Source organism: Dicentrarchus labrax, unplaced genomic scaffold (assembly GCF_905237075.1).
Source record: "Dicentrarchus labrax unplaced genomic scaffold, dlabrax2021, whole genome shotgun sequence".
Lineage (NCBI taxonomy): Eukaryota > Metazoa > Chordata > Actinopteri > Moronidae > Dicentrarchus > Dicentrarchus labrax.
In genome coordinates this window covers 3,070,545-3,087,349 of record NW_026136724.1, presented here as the reverse complement: position 1 = coordinate 3,087,349, position 16,805 = coordinate 3,070,545, and the positions used below count along the sequence as shown (strand labels likewise).

The window sequence follows — 16,805 nt, the reverse complement described above, 5'->3', positions numbered from 1 at the left end:
AAGTCAAAATTCTGAAAACAAATACAAAAAGAGTATGACCCATGCAGAGTCAAATTCTTGTTTTCTATTGGTAGATTGTGTTTACAAAATGTAAAATATATTTCTGCCTCATGGTCTGCTATTACAATGATATTGACATCCATCGACCTCCATACATTCCAGCTAGCAGGTAAAGACTTGAGGCTGAGTGGTTGGAAAAGTTTAATGACATTAAACCAGAGCAATGCCAGCTATATTCACATGACCATCATTATCAGTTTTTAAAACATCTATTTTAAAAATGTTTGGCTGAAAAAAGACATCTATCTACAGTCCAGTAAAAAAATTCAAAGTATAAAAATATATTACAAATCTCAAGTATTTACAAAGACAGCGTCTCTCTACACGTGTGTCTAACTGTCTACAGTTACACTTCTGTCAGTTAGTTCTCACTATGGTTGTTACCTAAAACAAGCAACATCTCCCCCTACATGTCCTCAGTAAACTCAGCACCTAATGAACACTGGAGGCCTCAGACAGCCATGACAAGTAAGTCACTAAACTCCCAGCATCCTCTGGGAGAGGGAGGAGAGGAAAAGAGGAACGCAGAGATGAAGACGATCCTCCTCCTCGAGGTTGGATTAGCAGGAAGTGACAGTGGAGTTCCTCTGGAGATGGTTAGAAGAACATCCTGAGGGAGAGAAAACGTTCAGATATATTGTACTGTTTTTACCAACATCAACAACCATCAACAACCACCCACCCACCCACCCACACACACACACACCTGTAGATGTTGGGGTCCAGGAGTACAGCTGTGTCTGTGGGTAGCTTGGACAGATGAACCACCTTGGTTTTCTGCTGCAGTCTGTCGCTCTCATTCACCCACACATCTGGCAGTCTGACACAGTGAAGAATACAGTTACTGTACACATCTGCACCGTGGATCCCAAGATCACACTCACCTTGTTTCTCCTCACACATGACATACTGGGGTTTATTTGTCAGTGTCAGCAGTGGTGAGCTGCTTTTTAACCAGGACCAGACTTTGCCTAGGTGGCACCCAACGCTGAATTAGAAAAATTGAGTGGATGTATCTCATGTTGTGGAACCCTTTAATAGCAGCAGCTTAACGAAACTCCTGTCAGTGTCTCACAGTGGTGGAAAGATCACTGAATATCTGTACTCAAGCAGAAGTACTGTTACATTACTTAAAAATGTATCAACTACAGGTAAAACTACTGCTGTTAAAATAACTTAAATGTATTCTTCAAAAACTACACAGAGTATTAGTTACTTTTTAACCGATAATGTTTAATGTATTATCAATAGGGGAGATCCATGTAACAAAAATCTTTTTTCAACAAAGCACATTTCTTCAGTGCCCCCTCCAAAGCACCCAGCAGAAGTGCCCTCTGGGATGCCCTACAGTAGATAAAGAGCCCCCGTAGGGCGTGATAATCCTAATTGTGACTAAGCTGTTTCACCATAAATGGGTCACAACTTTCTGCTCGATGGTGCCCCTCAAACAGCCTGAGTCCTCCACGGACCTCTCCCAACCTGAGCCTGCAGCAGCATCTGTTTCTCCACTGGCTGCAGAGCTGCACAGCACAATGTGCTCTTTTGAACAGCCCAATATGTTAACATGGGCGGGCAGCATTTAGCTACATAAATGCTGATGAAAAGTGTGGATTTAAATTGTTGACCTACTCAGTAGTGAGGTAGATTATATAGTGTAATGTATACTGAAGAATATAGTTACAGGCTTGAAAAAGTACCCCAAAACCATCTTAATTCCAGTGATGTGAGTAGTTTGAATGTGTTACTTCTATCCCTGGTGTCTATACGCACACATTTTATGTTTCCATAATCACTGCCTGATAAATAGTGTATTTGATTACAATGGTTGCATTCAGCTGCACTGCGGTTCATAGACCAGCAACAACTGTGTTCTGCAAGGTACTTACCGTTTATTGTCAAAGGAAAGGACTGCCTGACAGCAACATAAAGCAGTGGAAATATTCTAAATATAGTGTACACTTAAACTGATATTATTTTTTTAATGTGGCTAAAATACATTCTGTTGCTGCCCCCGTCCACAGCAGGAGGAGGAGGTGAAAATAGAGGAGCTGGACTTACATGTCTTCAGGTGGAGGAGGTGAAAATAGAGGATCTGGACTTACATGTCTTCAGGTGTCCAGTGCAACAAGACCTTCACTTTCCCAGAGTCCTCTGTCCGCCTGGCTATTACCTGAACACACAGACACAGGCATGAAAATAAGCTAATGCTCTGCTGCACAGAATAACATATACTGGCTGGCTTGTGTGTGTGTGTGTGTGTGTGTGTGTGTGTGTGTGTGTGTGTGTGTGTGTGTGTAGAGAACCCACCGTGCTGTGGAACACCACGCTGTGTCCGTTGCCCAGGCTCTCGATGTGTGTTGCCAGGTTGAGGCAGATGGCTCGATGGCGGATGGCGTCCATGGTCTGAGCGTCGAAGAAGTCGTGAGGTCGGGCTGGAAATAAACAAAACAAACACAATGTGTGTGAGGGACCTGATGTGGAGTTTGTATCTATAAAACAGGAATATATTCAGATAGAAAGGAGCGTGTGTGTGTGTGTGTGTGTGTGTGTGTGTGTGTGTGTGTGTGTTGAACATACGGAGGGAGCGTCTGTGTTTGTTCTTGAGTTTCCTCCTCTTGTTGAGGCCGGCCTTGGATGGAGACTCCTCCTTTACTTTGCCCTGATTGGACAGTTTGGATGAACCCTGTGAGCTGAAGTGAGTGGGAACGTGACGGGCGAGCCCCCCCTGAGAGGCAAATGTGGCATTGCAGCCTCCCACCACGCACTGCAGGAGCACAGAGAGGATTACAGGTGGTCAGTGGTGAGCAGTGTGTCAGGAGACTTTGATGGATATGTGTGTGTGTGTGTGTGGTCACCTTGAATGGCTTGTCCCCGCTGTGGGTCAGCATGTGTCTCTGCAGCCAGCTCTGACTGGTGGACGGGGTGTTGTACACCTTGCAGCCCTTCCACAGACACACAAACACCTGAGTGGAACACACACATACAGGAGTGCTGGTGAGATTACAGTAGTGGTCTGAACACAGAAAGTGAGCCCCAGTTTCCAACAGCTGGTCTCGGGGGGGTGGGGGGGGCACTACATTCAGACTAGCCCTTTTCATTTATTAAATGTATTCAAACACAAGAGTCACATGACAGTGCGGTGTCCCTATGTGTGAGAAGTGTGTTTCAACCCATGGGTCTAATGTGTGTCAACAGCATTCGAAACACAAAGCACAATGTTCAGAAGGAACTTTTACTTCCTAGTGTAGTTCCTGAGATTAGCTCCTCTGATTCAGTGGTTGCCACACTGTGGGGTGCAGAGCCGGTGCCGGGGGGGCAGTGGATGACCAGGCAGGGCTCCAGAGTGCGACCAAAATTTTTAAGAGTACGACTAATAATTTTTCTAGGTCACACTGGTGCACCTGACGCTGCCTGGGTGAAAACATAACACAATTTATTTCGCAAGCGCATCATCTCTCTGTGTTCTCCTGTGACCGAACTCACACACTCATGGTAGGAGCATATCGTGTTCTAAACCAATAAGAGACAGAGCTCGGGCGGGTCTTTGCTTCTGATTGGCTGTGGTCCTGTTCACTGCACTAAGTTGTGTGTGTTTAAAAATTGCGCGCGACCTGAGCGCAAGAGTAGCTGACTAACTGAAACGGAAAAATAAAATAAACGCGACAAAACGAGGGAAATTGAAGAGAGGCAGAAATATTGAAAGTTTTTTCATTAAGAAAACCAAGCCTACAACCAGCCCTACTACTATAATCCCATCCATCCCCACTACTGAGAGTCCATCACATCAAGACACGGAGCCCTCGGTCCCTGGTGAGATACCAAGCCCCGGTCCTTCAGCGACAGCATCAGACTCGGAACCAGAGGAGGAGACAACCGAGTCTGGATAGAGCCCGGCCCCAAGACCCAAATTAAAAAGGCCAAAATATATTCCTTCAGACAGGACTGGCTGAAACTATTTCCCTGGCTGAGGTACAACAAAGGACGTAACGCAATGCACTGCGTGTACTGTCAGGAGTGCGGTCAGAATATGGCTGAAATAGTGCATTCGTGAGCGGGTCAACAACGTTTCATATCGAACACAACATGTCTAAAAAACACGCGATATGCCGTGACAAGTGTGTAGAGAAAGTGGCCCCTCTCCCAGCTGCATTTCAGCGGCAGGTAGTAGTAATCATTATTATTATCATTAATAATTATTTTACTTGAAATGTTTGAGTTTGAAATATTCAATTTCAGTTCGGTGAAGCAATTTAAGCACAAGCACTTTTATTTGGAAATGTTTTATTTTGCTTAGTGTTTTAGTTTGAAATGTTCAATTTCAGCTCAGTGAAGCACTTTAAACACTTTATTTTTCTTTTTATATATAATTGTGCTTCAAATAAAGACAAGCATTTCTCTACACCTTATTCTTGTTTTAAAATCATTCACATTATATGAAAGTTATGGAGAGCAATAAAAAGGTGACCTTATGGCGTTAAAGGCGACGCAATGAAAAATTTGGGTGCACCTAAATTTTGTGCTGGTGCACCTAAAAAAAAAAGTTAGGCGCACCAGTGCAACCAATGCAAAAAGTTTGTCTGGAACCCTGCCAGGGTAAGAATACAGAGTGAAAGCTGAATGAATGGGATTTATGCAGGGAAAGAGTTTGACCATTATTCCACTTAAGTTCCATTGAGATTTCTGCATTAGTTATTTACACTCCTATTGTAAATGGTTAATAAAAAAATATGTTTAGTTAAGCTGACTAAATCTCTTTTGTCCATCTGTCCACAGTAACCTGGGATCTCTCCCTCACCCCAGCGTCAGAGTTTATAAGAAATCATTTTCCAGGGCTTTTTCTTGACACTGGACAGCACTTGCTGTCACTTGCTTGCAGCACTTGGGGCGGCTGTGGCTCAGAGGCAGAGCGGGTCGTTCCTTAATCGGAAGGTTGTGGGTTCGATCCCCGGCTCCACATGTCCTGGTGCCACATGTCGAAGTATCCTTGAGCAAGAACTGAACCAAATTGCTTCCGATGCCGTGCATTGGTGTGTGAATGTGTATGAATGAGTTAGTTTCTGTTCGATGGACTTTGCCATCACTGAGTGAATGTGTGTGAAAGGGTGAATGTGGCACGTAGTGTAAAAGCGCTTTGAGTGGTCCGAAGACTAGAAAGGCGCTATACAAGTGCAGGTCCATTTACCATTTGCTCACAGTGGTGGTCAGCATTTATGGGACACTGGGCTTTACTCGGCTCGTATACCTGGACTGCTCCGCTTTAGCAATTTTTGTATTTTAAAAAGAAGTAAGAACTTGTAGTTTTTACCCACATGATGGGAAGAAAGGTTAGGCTGTAGTGAGCAAAGACGTCTCTCTCTGTCTCTGTCTCTCTCCCCCCCCCCAAACTGGTCAAGGCGGAAGACCACCCACCTTGGGCCGAAGGGTCTTCTCTTTTAACAGGCAGTTTTTCCTTGCCCTTGTCGCCAAGTGCTTGCTCATGGTGGTACTGTTGGGTCTCTGTAAATAATGTTTTAAAGAGTTCGGTCTAGACCTGCTCTATTTGAAAAGTGTGCTGAGATAATTAAATCAATTAATTGTTGCAGCTCTAGTAAGAAGACAACCTTCAGTCGGCTCTGATCGCACAACTTAAAATAGCTTTTTTCCAGCATTAGCCAAAGTGCCTATCAGATGTCACAGTAACGTCTGTCCATTCATTCCCATTAAACTCACATTACAATCTCACAGATGCTCACACACACACACACACACACACACACACACACACACACACACACACACACACACACACACACACACACACACACACACACACACAGTGAGACACTCACCCCTCCTCTCTGTCCGTCCACATGCGTTGCTCTGATGTGTTCTGCTAGGTCGGGGCTGCTGGGAAACAGGAGCTGGCAGTGGTCCCAGCAGCACGTGTAGCTCAGAGACTTGCCCCCTGCGGGTGCCGAGCCGCTCCCCGCCACCACGCCCCCGCCGTGACCGTTGAGCATGGCTGGGGTGGAGCGGCCACTGGACGCCGTGCTCTCCATGTCCATCAGGGTGCTGCCAATACTGGAGAATACACACAGAAAGGAGACAGAGAGATTACACACACTGGCTTTTTCTTTTTTTTGAAAATTAATTTGAATGTGGTTATCTTTAATTTAAAAATGTACAGTCTGTAAGTGTTTCCTCTAGGATTTTTTTTTAGCAGTGGTGGCAGGCCGTCCGAACACCCCCACCCCCATCAGGACGTTGAGCTGAGAACTGACAAGTTGAACGTTGTCCAATTAAAAACGGACCCACCGCGGTGACGTTTTTGGTGGAGCTGTTAGTTTAATAGTCGACTTGGAACAACGTTTGACGAACGTTTTGACAATAAGTTCCATCAACACAACAGTATGTGGAGTTCAACTGGACAGCCCCAATAACCTCTGAATAGTTCTACTTGTTGTTAAATTGCAATGTGAGCGGCAGCCAACAGGGGTGCATTATGTCGGCAGGATCATTTAAAAGGCAACCGTGATTACATTGTGCGTCTGCCCCATTCCTGATACCGTGGCGGCAGAAATTTAACAATGGCGGGCCGCCGCTCCAACATCACCATAGAGGAAACACTGTATAAGCACAACAGAGCGTTTGAAGTAGTTCGCCTTGTGATCCAGCAGAGGGCACTCCACTATCAGCTTGACCTATGGCATGCCCTGTTGTCCTGTCAGTAAACTAAGTGAGTAATGTTATATTATGCTGTCTCTCTCTCTAACTTTGAGTTGTGTGTTTACAAGCAGCAACCACAAATTCTACTCCTCATGCCTCTATTCCTGTTTACCTAGTGTATGACAAAATGATCAATATTGGTAACTGGCAAAAACAAGTAGGGCTGCACAATTAATCTTATTATTGAAATCACAATATGTCCAAGTGCAATATCTCAATCACAGAAGCTGCAGGTTTGTGATAAAGGTTAAAGGTGACTAGCAGCATTATAATGAAGTACTGTAGTGCTGCAGAGGTGTCCTGACCTACAAGTCTGGTTCTCCAGATGTAAGAAAACATGTTTGTTTGGTAAAGACCCCAACAAATGGGGCGCTGTGGCTCAGAGCAGGTCGTCCACTAATCGGAAGGTTGTTGGTTCGAGCCCCGGCTCCTCAAGTATCCTTGAGCAAAATACTGAACCCCAAATTGCTCCCATCGGTGTGTGAATGTGCATGAATGAGTTTCTGTTTGATGGAGTTTACTATCACTGTGTGAAACGGTGAATGTGGCACATAGTGTAAAAGCGCTTTGAGTGGTCACGAGAGGCGCTATACAAGTATAGGGCCATTTACCATTAACCATTACCAAATGTCAAATCATCATCGTTTTTTCAGTGAAAATTAAATATGTGATGCAAAAATTATCATTCCTACACTTATTGTGAATCATATTGCAATAACGATCAAAATAATCTCAATAGGATTTTTTTTTTTTACCATACCATACACAAAAAGAAAAGCAATATCCTGCCGATTGGACTACAACAGCACAGCTGTAGGCAGCTCTGACATTCTACACTTTAACATAACAAATCTCATCAATTTAATGAAGTAAAGGTACAGTGACAGAGTTCTCAGTCATTGTTACTTCTACCTACTTACCTGTACTCAGAAGAACAGTTGGGGTATAGCTGGGTTTAAAGCATGGCTGCATTATACGGTAAAAACATCATATTGCGATTATTTTGACAGATATTGCGTTAGGATTCCCGATTAGTGTGACAATGATCATTTTTGCATCACAAATTTGATTTTTAAAAACTGATGTGACATTTGTTGGAGTCGATACCACACAAACATGTTTTCTTATATCAAGATTTGTAGGTCTGGCATCTCTGCAGAACTACAGTATAATGCTGTTTATCTGTTTGCTGTTTTGTATTGTGATTTCTATACTATTGTGATTCATTGTGCAGCCCTAATTTGAGGCACGGTGTGAGTAGTTTTAGCTTAATAACTACAAATAATGTCATGGATAGAACTGTGCTTTCAGGCAGCTTTCAAGCGCGTAAAGTAACGTGAAAGAACTGGCTGTTAGGGGCCTATAAACTGGAAACTCTTTGACCTTAATCTGAAAGGTGTCTGCAATAACATAAAAAACACATCATCTAAAAGTGGCTCAAACTGTGTGTGATATAAGCAGATTTCACAGCTTGCATAGTGCTGCAGTGTGTGTGTGGGCTGAGCCAGCTGACCATCTGCTCTGATCAATGTCCATACTGGCTCTCTATGGAGGCCGTGCTTACACGTCCTACAAGAGCACTAACACCTCTGAAAGTCTCTCTCTCTCTCTCTCTCTCTCTCCCTCTCTCTCTCCCTCTCGCCACCTGCTCTGATTGAGAACAAAAGTTACAGTGAAGTCTTACAGCTGCCACAACAGCAGGATTACCAAAAGCTGGGAGGCAGCCAAGTGGGCATTAAACCAGGCAGCGGATTTTATTCCATTTTCATGAGACTGCCGAGTTCCTCTCCTGTGAGTTAACTAAACACTGTTCAAACGCTCCAATTAAAGCCTCAAACACTGTGTGGCTGTCTGATGAAATAGCCTAAGTGGACTCCACCAGCCACAGTGGATAAAAACATCCTGAGCAAATAAGTTGTTTTTCAAATATGGTGTTTAGTTTTTTTTTTTTTTTTTTTTGGGGGGGGCTGTTGATTTATGTTCAGCATTTCAAAACCTGCAAACAGGTGCCAACAGTACGTCAACCAGAATGTAGTAGAGAATTTAAGTTGTTTACTAACATACATTTTATTTTTTATTTAATTAAACAAAAACTAGCTATTGTCAAGAAATCAGTTAGAAAGTGGTTGGTGAAATCATTTAACTTATGAAAAAACAGTGTACAGGTGGCATGAAGCCTCTCAGTTTAGTGTGTTCATTCAGGTTTACAGCCTTTCACATCATGAGCTGAGGAGTAGGACTTCCATCCCCACTTGGTTAAATGATTATGAAAGAGTTTAGATATGCTTCATTGGAGATGAGTTTCATATTCCCTGTAAAACTGACGAGGAGAGCAATGTGAGATATGAATCTGTATATACTGGTTGAACACGCACAGCAGATTCATCCACTTCATGTGGAATCATCTGGAACTACAGCGTGTCCAACCAGTCACATTAATACTGAAATGTTTCTGTCGCATACTTCCAGTGGACGTTAAAGCATGGAACCAGTAAACAGTCAACACTGTTAGAAGAGACAGAAAATTAAATTAAATAGTTGGAGTTGGCAAATGTGCACTTCCTTTTACTGTGAACGTTAGATGAGAAGATGGACACCACTATCACTTCTATTTCTAATGAATTCACTGAGCTAGACGAAAATAGCCATCGTGGCTGACATTTAACGTTTGCTAATCCTTGTGACAAATTCACTTGCCAAAGTACATCCACTAAAAGTGCTCATTTTTGTTCCCAACAGGCTCAGATTGGTGTCTGACAGCATTATGGAAAGGATCCCTGCAGAGATAGACCTTTTGTGTAACCAGAAACAGCTGGAATATCACTATCACTCTCCACCAGCCTCCACAGACAAAAACAGTGATTTTACCTTGCATATGATTGTAACATCATAACTTCATTCAAAGTGGACAGAAACAAAATAAAACTCTTCAACTCTGGTTTGGTTGCAATAAATCTTAATTCACAGATGCAGATGAGACAGACGCAGTTTCAGTCCCTCTACTCAGATGCAAACGCAGGGACTCAAATTCACATGTGGCAGACTGGAATGAAAAGTGAGAGGCTGCAATACCAACACAGGCAGAGTGTGACATCATTCTCTGCTCAGGACACCCTGACTGCACTGTATCTTTACATGGCCAATAGAGGTTTGCTGCTATATTAACGTTGAAAATCTCATATATAACCTTTAAATAGGTCTGAAGGGCTCCTGATGGGATTTCAGGATGCACAATAACAAAGAGTACACATCTGATGATGTCAGTGGGTTCGATCCCCGGCCCATGTCAAAGTATCCTTGAGCGAGATACTGAACCCCAAATTGCTCTCCATGCCATGCATCGGTGTGTGAATGTGTATGAATGTTAGTTTCTGTTCGATGGGCTTTACCATCACTGAGTGAATGTGTGTGAAAGGGTGAATGTGGCAAGTAGTGTAAAAGCACTATACAAGTACAGGTCCATTTGCTCATTCACAGCAGTCCCTTTCTACACTTCTGACACTAGTCATTTTGTCCCCCTCTGCCTCTTTACTTACTGCCAGAGCACGCAAAACAACGTTAAACTTCAAAAATCTCAGAAAGTCAACAACAGGTAGCACATGTGGAGCAGAGGTCTATGTACTCATCTTAGTCACAGGGCAATCTGCCTCTCTGTATCTTCCACTGGTAAAGGCTTATAGTGGGTGGCAGCCTAGTTTTCAGGCGCAATGACTCAACAGCTGATATCAAACCTGAGTCAAGCTTCACATGTCAAGCTTTTGGTTTAACTGGTATTTCCAACCGGAGGGGACAGGCCTGATTGGAACATTTCCTTCCAGACATTTAGCATTATCGTTTCTTCAACATTCACAGCAACTGCCACTAATGCTTCAAATAACAATTGTCACACTTTTCCAGTGTTTGCTGACGGACACAGCGGAAGCTAGTGAAAACTCCAGTAAGAATGGGTCGACTAGCGGTGGAGCCTCCAGTGATCCAAAGCAGACGTACAAAACTGTGCGGTTACTCATTCCGCTAATAAGCAGCAGTGTAGGTGTGCACGGTTTCACAACAGTGTCAATACATAAACAACAGTCGTGCCAACAAGGAGAGAAATAACTAAACTGAGTGTGGTTAGATGAGTTATGGCGAAGGTTCAGGATTCAGCTCACAGCATCACAACTACACTCTGAATGATTCACAGTTTCAGCCTGTTACAGGAGCCTGCGGGGGAAGTTCACTTTCTAATGAATCGAAATTTAAAAAAAGGGGTGGGGGAACAGAAACAGCCCTTTTCACACCCTCAACTCATTATTTTCAATAACCAGATTATGATTATTGACTTAAATGTGCTACAAGGAGTTTTAACTGGTTATGCAACAGTCTTAGTTCAATACTGATGCCTCTATATGGCCTACATAAACAAACAACAACATCAGAAAGCAGATTGGCTATTTATATATAGTTATTCTTAATGCCTACAACCAGGTGCGATTCCTTGAAATCAGACGGAACGAGGTGGTAGAAACACTACCGTTTTGTCCACAGGGGCCACAAGAATCCACACAAAATGAAAGCTCCTTGTAGTTGCTCCAAGTCAAAAATGAACTACGGTGAGGGCATTATACAGATAAGAGCCCAACCGATATATTGGTTAGCAGACATTATCGGCAGACATATCGATGAAGAGGGAGGGGGGATCTATAAGCGTAAAGAAGACTGAAGAGACTTTTTCGGGGCGTCGTCTTGGAAAGCAGTATCCATCCTTTTCATTATTGATTAAACTGTCGGTCATTTTCTCAATTAATCAGTTGGTCATTTGCTCTGTGAAATGTCAGATAATGGTGATAAATGTTAATCAGTGTTTCCCAAAGCAATGTCCTCAAATGTTTTGTCCACAACCCAAAGATACTCAGTTTACTGTCATAGATGACTAAAGAAAGCAGAACATACCCACAATTTGAGAAGCTAAGAAAAATTGGGACATTTTTTCTTTCAACAATGACTAAATTATCCAAATAGTTGGAAATGAATTAAAAAGTTGACAACTAATTGATGAATCGCTACAGCTCTAGATTGCACTGTGAGGTAAGGTTCCCACAGTACAATAGATGCATATTCGATAATGATTTTGTTTGTCTGTTTTGATCAAATACAGCACTTCCCTACAAACATTTGTGCTACTATGAACTAAATGACAAGTGTGTTATCATTGAATGGATGTTCATACAACAACATGGATTCTAGTCTTCTGCAATTTGTAATTATATTGTTCTAGGGGGTTTATGAAATTGCATCGTTACAATGCTTAAACCTCTTAATGAAAGACAGACCAGCAGGTTTAACTTGCCCAATACGTGTAGAGCACACAGTTGGTACTGTTGCTGTGAACAGATAAACACCTGACAAACACTCTGAACCTGTTATTGTACATTGGCCCGCATAATTATACACACAGTACCTAAATGTTTGTCAGTAATGATATATGTACAATTTATCATGCTCTGTTAAACATGGAATGAAATCTACTTTATTCTTGCAGTGTTTACCAACCCGGTTTAACTCTTTGTCTGATGTAATAGTGTTGTTGTCCTCATGCCAGGATATGGTAATAAAAACCCAACAAACCACCAACATTTGAGTCATGCGGTTGCCAGTGCCCGTTTCCAGTTATTGTTACCAATATTTCATTGGTTCACTAATTTCCACCATAACCCCATTCGCCACACCTGAAAATTCTAGCGGAAACATCAGTACATTACAGCTGAACTGGTGTTTCTCATGACTGATTTTGCTCTGTTTAATTCAGTCGAGCTGAAGACTGGTGCAGGCTGGCCGGCAGACCGTCCGAGCTGTCTCTCTTGGGCTGAAGTCTTTCTTTGGCGGCGTCATCGCATAAATCTGTTGATTTAGCACTGGAGTCTGGGCGAGGCTACATAAGACTGAAGCTGAAGGATGAGACACACAATAGAGCTCTCATTCTAAAAGTTAGTGTAAGCTTTCCCCTCCACAGGTTTTACTGTGGACATTTCCAAGGTCAAACTGTAGAGATGTCCCCTAAAGGTCTGCTTAGTCGCAGAAAAAAAACATCCAACTCAGCCGGGGATATCAGAGGATTATTGCAACACTGACCTTTTCTCTTGTAACACAGGGTGTCATTTAATTGTGCACTGCTACATGTGTTAACTGTACGAGCTGCATTAGCTAGAAACAAACAAACTAAATGTTCAGCCTCCTCACTGATTGTTGCAACATTCCGTTTCACATTCCCTCATTTATTACTGCTTTTTTCTGTTGCCATATCACAGGCGCCTGTTAAAATATATTGAATCAAACAATTAAGTTAATATAAAAGGTTTGATAACCAGTCTATTGGCTTAAACTAACAACTACTAATCGACTAGGAAAAACCTCAGTCAGGGATGGCTCAATCTCCAAATGTCTTGTTTTGTCCACAACCCAAAGGTATTCAGTTTACTGTCAGAGAGGACTAAAGAAAGCAGAACATATTCACATTTGAGAGGCTGAAATAAGAGATTTTTCTTTCTTCAAAACACTTGATTATCAGTTTGCAATTAATTTAACAGTTGAGAACTAATTGATTAATATTGGGGTTCTGTACTGCTAATGTTTGATATTGTTCTGTAAACTGTCAAAATGTATTAACAGCATGTTTAAAAAAGAAAGAAAATTAGACTAGAAAATTCACTTCCTCTTTGAAGCAGTTTCATTTTTACTGTCTGGCCTTTAATGGTTTTATCTGTAACTGATGCTGTATATGCTCTTTTATATGTGCTTTACGTGTGTCCCATATTTATTGATGGTGATTCTGTATTTGATTTTATTTATCCTTGTTTTGTCAGTCAGTTACGTCCATTTCTCCCTGTGTGTGGATGCTTATTTACTTTCTAGTGGGGTGCTCTTCTTTACCAGCCTGTATATGATTATATGTCTTCTGCTGATATCTACTTTACTGTGCTGTCCCTTTGCTTTGGAATAGGTTAGTAACCCTGAGGATTACATATGTAGATCCAAACCTGTTGGTGGTCACTTGGGCCCAGTATTTCAAAAAAACTTTAATCTAGATCAGAAGATAGGATCATCTCAAAATTGGGTATTTCAAAACAGGATATGTGATCCTGATCCTACAAAATTGGGAAATCTTGGCCAGAATTCAGATGAAATGTTTAACTGAAACAATACTGTTAACTTATAAGCTACAGTCAAATAAAAAAGGACAGGAAATGTTTTTAGTTTTAGTCAATTTGGTCAAATTGGTCAACAACAATCACGAGGAGATATTGGTTATTACTAATACTGGGATGTCCTCGTAAATAAACAGTTTCTTAGCTACCTTAACGTTGCAGTAGGTAACTTTTAAAAAATAACCTGTGAAAACATCTGGTTCCTCTGGCTCCTCCTAGTGCCTAATAGCATATGTAAGAACGCACAGAATGAAAACAACCAATCAGAGCTCAGATGGCTGGAAAGACACTTTGGACTGATAGCTTGAAGATAGATTGTTGAGTCTCATTCCCAGGGTCCATATTTGACAACCTGGGGTAGAGACTCAACTATCATCTATCTTTCTCTGCTCTGATTGGTTGTTTTCATACAGGCCCGGTGGGTTCTTGCAAATCCCATTAGGAGCACTAGGAGGAGCCAGAGGAACCTGATTGTTTCACAGATTATCTGTCTCATGTTCTACTGTCAGGATATTGTGAAAGTTTCAGTAAATATGACAGAAAGTTATTTTAATAAAAGTTACCCACTGCAGCTTTAATGTTTAAAAAACCGTGAACTTGGCGTCGTGTCGTGACCTCACACCACCTCGCGGCTGTTCTAGAAACAAGGCCTGTTCATACTGTTTACTACTTCAACAGACCTGTCCTCTGAATCCATCCGACTCAGCGGCTCTCCATCCGACGAGGTCAGCTCCACGCTGGCCCGCCTCTTGGTGCCGTGCTCGGCTTTCTCCGCGGTCTTTGTGCGCTCTGCGGGCGGCGAGGAGGACACGTTCTCCCCCTCTCTTTGTTCTTGTTTCAGCACCCGGGAGCCCTCTTGTGCGGAATCAGTGCTACTCGCCAAACTCCCCTGCACGGGACTTTTCCCCGGTTCAGAGAGTTCACCGCCGGGTTCCCCTTCGCCGTCGTCTGCTTTTTCAGTCGGTATCGTTGTTTCTTTGTCGGAGTCGGGGGCGGGAGAGGGGCTGTCCCCGTGCTGCTCCGCCGCCGCACCGCGACCACTGTTCACGTCCATTCCTGTTCTCTTCTCGTTGTTGTCGCCCGGTTTCTGTTTGGGGTCCGGCACGGCCTGTCCCTCCTTGCCGGTTTCCGCCGTTTCACCGGTGCCGTTTTGGTCCGACGTCGGCTGAGAATCTTGTTCGGCCCCTTCGCTCGTTATTTGAGCCATTTTCCGACAGCACGAGAAGCTATTTTTGTGATGTTCCACTCGAAAAGTTGCCCCCGGGCTGCCCTTCTTCCTCCACTCACACTCTCCGCTTCAAGCGTAAAACACAGCAGGGGGTTGCAGTGACGTCGGGCTCCGCATGGGCAAAGCTCGCCTCTTGGGAAGGATGTCTCACTCCGTACTTCAGAATCAGAAATACTTTATTGATCCTTGAGCAACTGTTTGGTTACAGTTGCTCAGGGTGCTAAACAAGACATTAGAGAAATAGTAATAAAAAATAAAATAGGCATTATATTGCAATATCTAACAATATATATATATAACACATATATAGAAACATATACAAAGTAAAAAGATAATAGGAGTCTGACGTATGTACATTATAAAACAATATATGAATAAATATAGAAGACAGAATTATATCTATGCTACAGTATATGACACAAGTTTAATGAATAATGAAGAAATAGTAATAATAGCTGAATCCTTAACACCACATCAGCAGCAACAACTTTGATACTGAATTAACAGAAATAATGTAGGTCATTACTGTTTTCAGCCTCTATAACAATAGGTCACCAAAACTTCACAGGGAGTCGGTGAGGCCTTCTTGATTTTTCTTTCTTTTTAGTTGGGTTAGAAAACTTAAAAATATATACCCAGTAGAGCTATAATCTTAGCATTTGGTTTACTTCTGTGAAGAAAAGAAAATGTAAATTGTCTAACAGAACAATGGCCAAGCATCAGGGAGAAGAAACCACTTAATTTGACAAAAAAAGAAGCCTAGCAAGTATGTACGATTATTAAAATGATAAAAATGACATAATACAGACAGCGAAGTATACAAAAAGTTCTCTAAAGAGGAAATAATTTGCCCAAAGTTCATTCAAATCACACCATCAGTTTACTCAATGATAGAAAAGGGGTCCCTTAAGGAAAAAGGTTGGGAACCACTGGTCTGAAATATGGAGATTTTCAGCTTTTCTCTGTCTGATATCATTTTAAACTGAATATCTTTGGGTTTTGACATATTAACACATCACCTTGGACTTCTAGAAACTGCAGTGGACATTTTTTACTATTAGCCATTAATCAATTAATCTAGAAAACAATTACTAATACTAATCAATAGCACTGAGTTGCAGCTCTATATCAGTGTAATGTGAAGATATATATATATATAAAGTTCAATTTTGCAAATTAAAATCTAAAATGTAAAAGTTAATCCTTATTGAGCAAGAACATTACCTTGAAATTGACTGTTTTCAATGCAATTCAATTCAATTCAGTTTGATTTGTATAGCGCCAATTCATAACAGAAGTTATCTCAGGACACAGGACTGTTTTCATTTCATATTCAGCACATTTGATCTTCCATAAGATAGAACATCTCACAAAATAATAGAACATTTTTATTATTGCAAAAAGTAGCACCAACATAGCACCGCTAGGAGGAGCAGAGCGAACATTTATTTTTTTAAACAAAACGATTGAGTCATCTTCGCAGACATAGACGATCTGCATTGTGGCCTCTCAGCTCCACGTGTTCCGACAAACAGAAAAACGATCCAACTAAAAAAGTGCTGAAAAGGCACGTTCTTATCTCAGAAAGGTGCGTATTCCTGCAGCCTCCAGCACTCTTTTAGGCTGCC

At 42.0% G+C, this 16,805-nt stretch overlaps 1 protein-coding gene across 2 annotated transcripts; it reads right to left on the bottom strand.

Annotated features, from left to right (window-relative positions):
• Positions 1 to 188: 188 nt before the first annotated feature.
• aebp2 (AE binding protein 2) lies at positions 189 to 15,278 on the bottom strand. Of its 2 annotated transcripts, XM_051391706.1 has the most exons (8): positions 14,630 to 15,278; positions 5,889 to 6,120; positions 2,916 to 3,023; positions 2,638 to 2,824; positions 2,368 to 2,492; positions 2,163 to 2,230; positions 767 to 880; positions 189 to 670 (listed from the first exon to the last, which is right to left on the bottom strand). In XM_051391706.1, the coding sequence occupies exons 1-8, from the start codon at positions 15,154 to 15,156 to the stop codon at positions 658 to 660; spliced, it is 1,374 nt and encodes a 457-aa protein (XP_051247666.1). In that variant the 5' UTR covers positions 15,157 to 15,278; the 3' UTR covers positions 189 to 657. The 2 variants fall into 2 exon arrangements, with proteins under 2 accessions (XP_051247666.1, XP_051247667.1); XM_051391707.1 differs by lacking the exon at positions 189 to 670 and having other exon boundaries at positions 2,119 to 2,230.
• Between the last annotated feature and the right edge of the window lie 1,527 nt (positions 15,279 to 16,805).

Excerpts from the sequence above, each read along its gene's own strand:
- aebp2 (XM_051391706.1), bottom strand. The coding sequence starts at position 15,156 with ATGGCTCAAATAACGAGCGAAGGGGCCGAACAAGATTCTCAGCCGACG. Across the intron at positions 3,024-5,888 it reads TGGACGGACAGAGAGGAGGG|GTGTTTGTGTGTCTGTGGAA; the intron begins GTGAGTGTCTCA and ends TGTTCCACTCAG. Across the intron at positions 2,493-2,637 it reads CAAACACAGACGCTCCCTCC|CCCGACCTCACGACTTCTTC; the intron begins GTATGTTCAACA and ends GTTTATTTCCAG.